Below are 12,357 nucleotides of genomic sequence, written 5' to 3'. Positions count from 1 at the left end.
TGCCTTTGAAGTATAATAGCGCGCGCGCTGAGCCAACAAACAGATTGACAAGGGGCGGGGTTTGACCGCCGGGTGACGTCACTCACCAGGGATAGCACCGCGGTTGCCCTCGACGCTAATTTGTTTTGCAGAGATCAGCTGTTTGGTACGGTGCGATGAGACGAGGGCGCCTTGTATAAAGTAGCCGGGTAACCCTTGTGTCTTTCCTTCAGCCTCGCGCGATCAGCTGCCTCGCTAGCTCGGCCCCTAAGCTGCATGCAGAGCGGAGTCTTCACCAAGAAGTCCTCACCCCTGCCATCCAAAAAAGAAAAATGAAGCATCTACAAGTTGTGCTACCCGTCGCGCTAACACTGCAGCTTTTCTTTCTGGCTTGTTTGGCAAGACAGCTGCCGAGCTCCAAGCAGTACAACCCGGCTGATAACGGGCACCTTAGAGGCGGCAAACCCTTGAGAGGTCCATCCTCAGAGTCCGGACCAGACACGGGTGGAGACATTGTTACCGAGGACCACAGCTCGGGACAGACCCCCACGACGACAAGCACAGATACTGCCGTCCTGAATAGAACTGCTTCACCTGCAAGGGAACGGGCAGCTAGGTGCGGAGCTTGCGAGATGCGCGACCACCAGAAGGCCCTACGGATCGAGTCCATCAAAGAGCAGATCCTGAGGAAATTAAATCTCAAGTCGGTCCCCAACATCACCATGCCACTTCCTAAGATACCGCCTCTGCAGCAGCTGATGGGTGGGCAGGACTCAGACATGAGCGCCATGCAGGGCGACGCACCTGGTCACGAACAGTTCAGGATGCCCCACATGAATGATTATGACTCCACGCCCCACTACGGGGCTACCACCAAAAGGATTTTCACGTTTGCAAAACCAAGTAAGTATCTTTGCATCCCATCTTAGATTATGCTTTACATGAAATTAAGTTGTAATATGTAGGCAGATTGTGTGCATCGTAAATCAAAATTGGGTCACAAAATAATATCCAAAAATTCTGAATTGAGTACGATTATTTAAAAATCCACGTAAGGTATTACATTAAGCCAATGTGACAGTGGGAAAGCTTTCGGTTTTGGTGGTGATTCTAATCAAATTTCGCAATATGACCAGACGGCTTCGAAATGACATGTCAAATTACTATTGTATTTTGTCCATGTTGATTTCGAAAACAACTCGCCGAGACAAAGAAGAGCAGGCAACCTTTGAACTTCGAAGCTGAAAAAAAAAACAGTTAAGTTTTGGACCCTGTACTCTCATAAGATAAGGTTTCATGTTGCAACTTGGAACGCGGATTTTCCCTGTAGGCCTAATTAAAAGTTTCCTCAATGGATGAAAAAAAAATTCAACGAAAACACGCACCATCTCATAGATGAATTGGGTTAGGCAAACACTTTTTTGGTTGAATGAAAGGAGGAATCTTCGCGGCACTTCCCTGGTTTGATTTTAATGACAAGAAAAGGCCTCTTCGATCCTTCAAATGATCAAGGTTACAAAACCATTTGACTTTATCCCAAGACTTGCTAAGAAAAGTTTGATTGGTGAAGCCAAGGAATTCCACGCCGAATCGCATCACGCCCACGCTCACATTGGATCATTTTTATTTTTTTACGGAGGGGTTTCCCTGCCTCGACTTGCGGTTTTCATCTTAAATTTGACCACCCTGGATCCCCCCGCCCCTGGGAAGTTGACAGACGGCGTCAGATTATGTAGGCCAGTGAAGTACGTCACGTCCCTAGATCGTCCCCTGGCGACCTGTTTTTATTAAGAAAAATGAAACCTCTCATTTTAGTTTTAAAATCAGCCCAAATTTCTGAAAATAGAAGCGGGCAGACGCTCGTTATTGGCACCAAGTTGATAGCCATTAGCCTGGCCGCCAAGCGATGAAATATGATATTAGGATTGAAGAGAGAATGTCAGGGAAGAAATGATGGGAGTATCTGGGGAGGATTACATGTTCCTTAGAGGGAAGGGATTATCTCTACTGTCACCAGGCTAGTGCTATGGCCCCTTCATTTATAAACTAGAAAGGTAATTAATTTAATGTCCTTATTGGAAACCACCTGCAACCCCATAGAACTCCCTTCATTACTTAAAAAGTTCCTTCTTTCGTCATTCGTCAGACAACCCCACATAACTGCCTTCGGGGGTGTCTTTAGCACGTCTAAAAAAAAAAATGGGCCTCCGGCATGGATTAATTTTGTCACTAGGAGAAAACTGGGGGAGCGGGAGACGAATTTGTTAAATTGGAGCAAAGTACTTGGAGCTCGTTAGAACAGGTGCGGTGAAATATGGCGAGGGGCACAGGCATTTTTGAGTCGGATCATTGATATCAATTTATGGTGCACAGAGTTCCTTTAAATAAAAATTGGGAACGATCATTTGTTAATGTGTTCACAATAATGATGATGTCAGTTTACATAATGATTTATAGCTGTAAGTTATAACATGTCATTATTTTGGTACTTGTCATTTGGTAACTTAGGCCAAGTACGTGGGACCTGATAGCTCAGAATTCGTTCAGAACATGTTACAATGGATGTGAAGAGTTATCATTATGAACCCTCAGTTGTATGCTTTCAGCTCTTTTAAACTTGACTCCAAATTTATTGATACACACTTGGGTGATTTTTATTTGAAATAGAAAAACCGGGTGGTTATTACCAGGAGTGACCCAGATGGTTCACAAAGAGAAGTTCGTTGACTTGATAGGTAGTGAGTCTCTCTGGTGAGGATTTAAGCGATCACTAGAGCGATAAATTAATATTTTGGGGGAACAAGTTTTACTCCACCGTGTCAACTCAAAGTGATAATGTGCTGGTATAAACGTTCAGAGTGGTAAAACTGGCCAAAACAAACCTGTAATATAAACGGGATCTAGCAAATAGAATTGTTTGATGGGTGCAACTCCACGGGCTGGTTGCAAGACGGTGCATGAGAAATAACTTCATGCAAGCAGATCTAAACTGCAGATGGGTTTTGTAAAAATCAACAAGATTATTACAAGATTAAAGAAAGAGTCAACAATCAATATTGTAGCCGGTATGAGTCTCTTTGTGTGACTTCATTATGTCACTGTTTGAAGCCTTTTGGAAGCTACGGTTTCCCTGGCAACCCATGCCCTGTCAAATTCTCAGAAATCATTGACTGGTGAGAATGGCGTCAGAGGTTGCCTTTGCCTGATTGGCAAAGACAACCTCAAGAAAAGAGTAAAATGTTTAAACTGAGGATGACACAGCTCGTACTTGGCGTGGGTGTCCACTCCGGTGAAGGTCCGAAACGTGACGAGTCATTTCATCTTCACTCTGTCACGCTTTTCGCCGCAATCGAGGCCGAGTCGTGAAGCGCCATAACCTGAAATGTTGACATTGAAGTCGGGCACTTTGCTCGCACTCGGAAACAGCCATCGTTGGGAGAAGCGTTCGACGTTACGGATGTAACGCCTTGCAAGTACTGACCTTTCTTGTGCCGTAACACGCCTAAATAGTCACTAGTCGTCTTGGTAACCGAGGTGTTCTCCTGTGCTTATACGGTATTGAGATGAATTCTTTGAAGAATTATGACGTCGTCGACTTTAGAACTTGATTCATCATCTGTGTTGCTCAATTACATCTGGTTCTACCTGAACCAGAACATTGAAGACATTACTTGGGAAATTTGCGTCGTGTCTGAGTCAATATGAATTCTTTTTGTGTTTGACTAATGACTTTTGACAAAGTAATGACTAAGTAATGACTTTTTTGGTTGCGTCACAATGATGTCATATTACGTGAGGAACTGAATTAGGCAATCACGACGAGATCGCAGTTGTAGTTTGACCTAACTTAAAGTTACCCTAGCTTTCTGTCAGACATAAAAGAACGGACAAACTCTGTATCAGAATCCTTTGGGCACATTATTGATGTCATTAATGTTACATTTACGATGTAGGTGACATAATTACAGAACATTTCTCGCTATAAACCTACTGTTCAACGTCTACCGGCCACCTGATTAAATTAACTCTCCCGCCGACTTGATGCTGATGCGATGACTTATAAGATGTCTCATTAATTTGGAGTGATTGTATGTAACAGAGAAACCCAGATGTACCGAAATGAGGTCACAATGACGCATTTTGGACGAGTGATCTTCCTGGGGCTTTACCTCTGCGCAAAGCATCCCCACCACGCAATGTTCTTTCATTACATAGATTGTAATCACTGCGAAGACATGATGAACGAGCAGAGAAAGTAGTGCATAGTTCACCTTCTGGAACATTTCTTCTTTTTCAAAAAAGAATCCACAAATTAAAACTAGAAGCACTCAGAGAGCGCCAAACTCCGCCAAGGCTAAACAATTTCCCTGCCATAATGTCAGTAGGCTTACACCCAAAAGAAATGCTCGTGTAAAATGGTGAAGAATCCTAAAAAAAAAAAAAATGGATCCAGACTAGGACCAGATCCGGTTCAGGCAAATCCGTCCATAACTTTTTCACTTATCTTTCCTACGGACAAATCAACCATCCAACCAACAAACAAACCAAATCTGATGAAAACATAATCTCCTTGGCGGAGGTAAAAAGCATCATTCGGCTGACTCATCCTTGAACAGCTGACAGAAAGCGATATTCCTTAGCCAGGCAAGTGACGTCTCAGAATAATAATGAATGAGGACCTGGGTGTTGAAAAGATATTACGGGGTGTTTCGCATCGAGACGCCAACTAAAGCCGTGATCTTGTATCGGTTGTCTGCATTTCTTGGGGTGTTAGAGGTTGATCTGGAGCTGTGCCTCACTTTTAATCCTCAGCAGTTTCTTAACTCAATACCCCCATTATTTCCACGTGTCAAAAAGGTACCATGTCAAAAACGAGGCAAAACTGAACAATATTAATCCATCTCCGTATCAGATTTAAAGAAAGAAGATATTCTCAAGTTGAAAATGAAATGTCATTTGAAAATGAAATATTTTGACCCTGTAAATCATTTCACAGTGCATTTAAAATTGAAATACTGATCCTAGAATCCAAAACCAAACTGATGGAAGCACTTATGAAAGGGCAACAAGATTAAATCTGTTCTAAATTTGAAGGAGATGGTCCGTGAAGTGTGAAGTCTAAATTGGAAAAAATCAGAAAGAGGAATTTCTCTTTAACACGCAAGAAGAAGCAGTATTTTATTTTTCACTGCACGTGTGGAATTATACTGGCTACCAGTAGGAATATTCATGCCGGGGTCTCCATCGGAAGCAAGCGATGTCTTTCTTACAAAGATCTCGGGGTAGTCACAGGGACTCTTCCTTTGCCCTCTGGGGAGTAATTTGGTTCTCTAATTAATAATATCATTTGCCTTGGAGTATAAGAAGCCGAAACAAGGTCTGTTGTGCCCACGGGCTAGACTGGCTGATGATGATGACGTGACTAGGATCGCGGCATCCTTGGAGAGACTACAAACTCAGGGTTAAACAGCAGCTCACGCTCACATTAAAGTGCCTCTCTAGAGTTTTTTTTAATTAAGCTCCATCCGGTAACCTTTTGTAAGCAAAGTACAACCTATAATTAAACCATAGAGCATAGTTCCTTGTTCCATATAGACAACTTTTCCATTCAAAACTCATCATTTAATCCTTCCAAAATCTGTTGACATACTTAACGAATATCGACGGGTTTTAAGATATTGTCAACGTATGCACGTTTCATCAACATCTCTTCAGCATCTTCTGGACAGAGACGATTCCTGCTCGCTGCATGACTGTACGGAACAGTAACGAGGCTGAATGTATAGGTTGCCGATCCAAAAATTAAGTTTCCATCCAAGTTTCCAATGCTTGCACGTGGCCAATGAGAAAACAAGCAAATCCCGTACAACTGCTTTAATCTCGCACAAAGCGTGATTCACAAGTACCTAGGAGTGTTATCTTATCTAGGCCTAGTCGAGAGCTTAATGAATGCATGCTCTGAGAGATCTCTGGGGCTGTTCTATATACCGTCCGGTGCTAATGGTATTCGGGGGCGAGCGATTATGAGGATAGACCTTCCGGTTGGCAAGACCAATTTCGAGTTGGGCAATAATCTGGCCTGCTCTGTCCTAATCAAGACTTGCCTTTCTCTCTTTCAAGTCGGTGCAGGTAATTCTAAGATGCTAATGATGATGAGCTATTGATTTCCGTCAGCTGATTCGGTCTTGATACCCTCCGGTAACTGCTTGAGATCCTTTCAATAACTAGAAAGGGCGTAGGTCCTTCGGTCTTAAACTGACCTTCCTTAAAGACCTTGTCCATCTGCACCTCTTTGTGCTTTTGCTCTATTCATTGTTGCAATTCTAACTGAAATCTGAGGTCGATCGTCAAGGGTATGCCTAGAGGCAGTGGTTATAACTGATTGGTGTTTACTCTTAAATGAGGGGAAATATTAACCATCCCGTTTCTCCTTGAACACTATTTACAAAGGAGAATTTAAGAACACTGATCTCCTTAATCGTGGTTTAGTACATTTACCTAAACTTAACTGAAATAAGGATTTGTTGGTACTGGTTCACCATTAATCTGGCTGATAAGATCATCTTAAGATGTAACCGCTAAGCCCCCTCAATACTCTTGCTCTATAATATTTGGCGGTTTGTGGTTATGCGGTTTGTGATTGACACCAATAATCTCTTGAGAGTAGGAGACGCCTTGTGGTCAGCTTAACCACAAACACATCATTAGGACACTGATACACCTTCTTGACAGCTCTCCCAATAGATGCTTAACAAACATTTAAAGTACGGGTCAGTAATGCAACAAGAAGCTTTAAGCTCTATTATGATAAAAACATTAAAAACCCTAGAAGATTGAGTCATGGGTGGTGTAATAATTGATCGCCCTTCAGATCAATCTTTGGGAGTTAATACACACGCCTACGCTTGCTAGAAAGAACAATAACACAAAAGATCCATGGAGTCTCTTTTGGCGTAAACATGGGGTCTTTTAGTGGCGTAAACAAGCGAGTTTGGACATTTGATGAAAACAACCGACACACTTGCAAGTGGGGATTACAAATGGGTCCAAAATGACAGTACTTTGTATTATTGATCAATGAGTAACGCTGGGGAGAGTTCACATTATCCCACCTTTTTCCCCCTTCTATCCGAGCCTTTTGGGACCCTGGATTTTTTGTACTGGGGATTACAGTAGTTGACAAGTATTGTGAATGCTGACACGCTGGTATAAAGGCGTCTGTCAATCAGGATTTAGAGTTCTGAAGGAGTTTGTGTGTCCCTCCTCCGAATCATCAATAAACATTTTAATAGGTGTATTTGCCTTTAACGGTTGGGGTAACCTCCTCACCCGAAGCAAAACCTTAACAGACTTGGATCAACAACGGTTTGTTCAATGAGCTTATGGGGATAAGTGTCTTGAGACGTACCTGGTAAGCAGGGTGTTTCAAAGATTGAGTTCCTTTGAGAACGAGTCGATAATCTACATAGAATGGTTCTCCAGTCCTACCATCAACAAAATTGCACTATACTTTGCTTACTTAACTGTCAGTCGTCTGAGGGTTTTTCCTCTTTTCTCTTTTAGGATACGAATACAATCTTTTTAGGATAAGAATTTCTTGCAAAATTAATCTTGTTGAGGTAATAGATGTCAGGGACCTGGATGGAAGCAATTGCAACAAGTTATCTTGATTAAGGATACACGCATCTTCGTTCCTTGCACCAATGTTTCCAGCAACAAAATTATTCTCCAGACAAAAAACAGACTTGCCAAAACATATTGCCAAACAATTGTCGGCCACAGTATCTGCCTAGGCTGCCGTAAAGAGAGGCTTGGAGACATTTATGATATGAAACTGGGTAATAACACTTTAGGCCCACGATCTCGATCTTAACTAGAATGTCTGCACAGATTGCCCCATGGTTTTCGCTATCAATGAACTTAAAGTAAAAAGACATTGAGAAATTGAGACTGCAAATATAGCTAAATTGGTAGGGCACCGGTATGGTGTTCCGCAGGTCGCAGGCTCAATTCCCGCCCCAGTCCACTAAATATTGAACCACTTTCCTAATTCTTATCCTTGCAGCACCTCCAGAATTGCATTTAGAAGACCCAACAATATGCTTCTTCGATGTCCAAGACAAGACAGATGGATACGTAGTCTCAAAGGCCACCTTGTACTTCTACGTTCAACCTGCTAAACTTCTCCAGACTACGGTACACCTGATGAGCGTGAGCCGGGTGGTCATGATGAAGGGCGGTCGGGGAATGATCAAGTTGGACACGGTTCGGGAGGAGAAGATCGTACTGAGCTCAAGACACGGCGAGTGGCAGAGCGTGGAACTGACGGACGTTGTCACAGAGTGGATTGACAGCCCGGGTACGAATAATGGGCTCAAGATCGAGTTGTATGATGATGGAGGCAACTCGGTGGTCGTGACTGGACTGACGGATGACGAGGAGACCAAGGTAGGTAGAAAAAAGCCGCTGGAGCTCCTTATCTCTTAGTTACATCACCCTTATCTCTAATGACGATTCCCTTTTCCAACCTTTTGGCAACCTCTTAACGAAAACTGCAGTACTAAAGAAAAACCTACACCATATCAAGAATGGTGTCTCTTGTGAGTTCCACATCGACCTGCTACCTTGGCCACAAAGATCTTCCTGTACTCACATTAGTAAACCCCTGAGCTACACCCATCCTTGTTGCTCACTGACCATTAAGCCACCGGTGTCTCGCGAGTCCTCCCTTAAAGATCTTCACGAACACAGAGGTTCCCCAGAACGGTATCCTTGTAAAACAATGAGGGAGCAAGGAGTGGTATGGAGCTCGAGCAGTATTGACGATTAAAATGATTTGGTTTTTTTCCTCCTTAGAAACCCTTCTTACAGCTGAGACTACACGACGCGAGGAGGCGACGCAGCCGGCGAGCAGCGGGCCTTATCTGCATGGAGAACCAGCCCGCCGAGCGATGCTGCCGCTACCCGCTCCGAGTCGTCTTCGCAGACTTTCAGTGGGACTGGATCCTGATGCCCAAAGCATACGAGGCCAACTACTGCTCCGGTCTCTGCCCCAGAATGCGACTCCAGCAGTACACCCACACCAAAATCATGTCCATGGTCAACCCCCCTCCGGAGGGGTACATGGGCCCCTGCTGTTCAGCTAGTGATATGTCCCCGCTAACGGTGCTCTACTTTGACGACAATGCTGACATTAAATACAGCCTCTTGACCAATATGGTAGTAGAATCATGTAGCTGTGCCTAAACGGGCAGTGTCCTTAATCGGACATGCTACAAATTAAGGCTTCTTTTCCCTAAGAGCGTGATGTTCAATTCCTGGCAGTACTATCACGACGCGAATGGATATCAAATATCCAAACTTGTGCCCAGACGAGCCAAGAAGTCGGCACTACTTTCCGTTATTTGTTATGCACCAGTACTGTGATCCGATAGCAGTCCTTTCAGTGCAAGAATTCGCACGTTTTGACGCTACTGCCAAATTTGAATAAGCACGGTTTTGGGCAGATTACAAATAAAGAGACTTTAAGAGAACTTGCAAGCAAATTGGAATGTAGTACAAACTAGTTTGTCGACCAAGTTGTATGTGGTATGAATGTTCGTTTGCTGGTACTAAACGAACACTAAAAGATAATGTCAATAAAGACACTGTTACCTAGGGGCGGCCATCTTAATTTTGACAAAACACGAACTATGAAAATATCAGATTGGTGCCCGAGTGGTCGTGGAAACTAATCATATGGTTTTCAACAACATCCTTGGGAACTATACCAAAGATGGCCGCCTCGTCTTAGCCTGATGTTAAGCAAAATATGGCTTCGTTTTACAAATTCAAGAAATAATCTTACCTAATTCCTGCTATTTATCTTTTGACTGGCGCCCGGCTGCTTCCCCGCAGACAAGTCACGGGGAACTTGAACACCAGTGGTGACGTCAAGCTTGGTATAGTTTTGCATGACTACAACCGCGGGTACCAGTCACTTGCCTACAAAATGGCGAAATAAATGTGATATTAAAAATCATAATCTAACAATCTAGCACAGCTGATAAAACGGCTGTGGGGGGAATAATGATGGACGTATTCGTGAATATAAAAAGTCATGTTCGTTAGCTGGTTCCAACGAACACTAAAACCAAGCAGGGTCAGCAAAATAGAACTATTCAGATCTATATTTTATTATTTTTTTATTTGTGTTCAGAGCAGGTTTGGCAGTTATTGGTCAGAAATTGTGTGATATATAGGAATCAATAATAAAATTGGAACAATACTTTTGTGGCGGTTTGAGGTTAACATTTGATTATAAAATAACAATAATGATGTCTTCAAGGTCATGCTATTCTGCAATTCGGTTGGAATTCGAATGTTACATAATTATAATGGACTACTACTGCAGGTGGACGGGCCATTAAAGCGTTCTTGTACACGAATTCTAAAGAAGAAAAATGCGAAAAAATAAAAGAATTTCTGTTCTCTTGTAGACTTTAACTCGATGTCCCAATATTAAGTGTTAATAAGTCGAGTATAAGCCTTCAGATTTATTGATTTGCTAGTCACGGACAAAATATTTTAAAAAAAAAAAGGTCGAGTCCATTTGTGTTGCCTCTGGGCTTCCGCCAAACTACTAGAATTATTCATAATATTCAGAGCGTGCATATTGAAAAGCCAGCTTGCTTCATTGTGGTGTTATTGAAAGTGTGTGAATTATGGCCTAAGCCTCTGTCTGCCCTGATCCAGCGGCACTATGTAGCATGGATATGCATGCCTTTCTATAGGGCTACCAAATTTCTGTAAACACTCTTTCTTCCTGTTGCAGTTTTGTGAAAGCCTGTCCGTACCTTTAGTAGAGTTCTCGCTGTATTTTGCCTTTCAGTGAATGGAGAAGGTTATTAGACAAGTACAGAATATGCTAATGGACGTAAACTTAAATAGGTAACCTCTCGCAGTTTCATGTTTTACAACTGGAAAAAAAACCCTGAAGATTGTTGACTACTGCCAGCTTTATACAGCAGCATCAAATTCCTTAAATCCGGATATTAAAAATGCATAATTTTATTATTTTTACATGAAACTTGCGGAATGCCTTTAACCACCAGAAATCGCAATCGACGAAAACTGGTTTTATTTTCGAGGCTGAAATCAGATTCATAAAAAAAGTAAATGACAAATTGTGCAATCTGTTTATGCGGTTTCAAGGAGCCCATAGAAGTACATTATAAGGTAAAACTAACATCAGTAAAATGTATAAAAGTGTATCTTGAACCTTTTTTGTTTCATAATAAAGGAGCAAGCCCCTTTCGACATTAAGTTGTGTAATATATTAACAAGTTAATTGCTTTTGAAAATACTGGCATTCGTCCATTTTGTGTTTCCACAAAAGATTAACAAGTTAAATTTACGGACCGAAAGGGTATCAATCCAAATGTACTCCAAACTCAATCAATTATCAAATATTTGAACACCTGTGTTTCACCCGTTTCATAAAAAGAAGTAAGCGTTCATATACACTGTGTAAAATAAGCAACGGATTTTTTCCACTCAAACTGCAAAAAAAAGCAGAAATTATAAAGTTATACACAGATTAGTTTTTTTTTTTTTTTTTAACAACAATTTAGCACAAAAGAAGACATTGAACCGGATTTTGACCTTCGACAGTACTAAACACAAAGCATAGGCTTAAAAATCAACACGTTCTTTATTGAAGTGAGCTTTGGAAATATGACACTGAATTAAATGTATGAAGTGAACCATGAGAACCATTATCAGGAATACTGACTAAAAACCGATCCGATAGTTCAGGCAGGGATCAACAAACTCCGACAGGTGTGAAAAATCAACCTGTGTTAGGGACTTAAGACCTTGAACTGCAGGATCAGGTTAGATCTAAGGCCTGCAGTGGGATTCATTAGATTTTACAAATTTGGTGCAACCGATGATTGAAGATGATTATATTTCATCTGCGCGATAGAGAATCTGTTGTTTAAAACCACTGTGCATATACCATGCAGTATTAAGTTCATTGGCTCCAAGTGTGATGGGATGAGATTACGCCATGCTGAATCTAACCCGCGGGTAACTTGAGCATGGGCAACTGCACTAAAGCATGGGCCAGTGACTACAGGCGCATGCGCATTTTGTTTGCACGTTGGGTAAGTTCAGCACGGGAGGTGATTTCGCCGAGTGTGTTCTACACAATAACATGATTGGTATGCATTAAATCTCAAAGTTATTACTTTTCCAAGGTCTTTCAAGGATAATTTAGTTGGTTGCTAATTGTTGGAGCGGCGTAAAGAGCTTTTATTTAGTATTAATAAAGAACAAGCAGACCCAGAGACTGGGTACGAAAAACAAGTCTATGGCTCATTTATTTTTTATTACATC

General features: G+C 42.0%; 1 protein-coding gene across 1 annotated transcript; it reads left to right on the top strand.

Annotated features, from left to right (window-relative positions):
• Positions 1-118: 118 nt before the first annotated feature.
• On the top strand, positions 119-12,324 carry LOC119719081 (growth/differentiation factor 8-like). The gene is made up of 3 exons (XM_038188389.1): positions 119-882; positions 8,045-8,427; positions 8,836-12,324. Exons 1-3 carry the CDS (start codon positions 312-314, stop codon positions 9,223-9,225), a joined length of 1,344 nt encoding a protein of 447 aa, XP_038044317.1. The 5' UTR covers positions 119-311; the 3' UTR covers positions 9,226-12,324.
• Positions 12,325-12,357: the final 33 nt, after the last annotated feature.

Source organism: Patiria miniata, unplaced genomic scaffold, assembly GCF_015706575.1.
Source record: "Patiria miniata isolate m_02_andy unplaced genomic scaffold, ASM1570657v1 HiC_scaffold_8, whole genome shotgun sequence".
In the NCBI taxonomy this organism is placed as follows: Eukaryota; Metazoa; Echinodermata; class Asteroidea; order Valvatida; family Asterinidae; genus Patiria; species Patiria miniata.
Note: the sequence above shows the minus strand (reverse complement) of the source record. Positions and strands in the feature narration are given on the sequence as shown.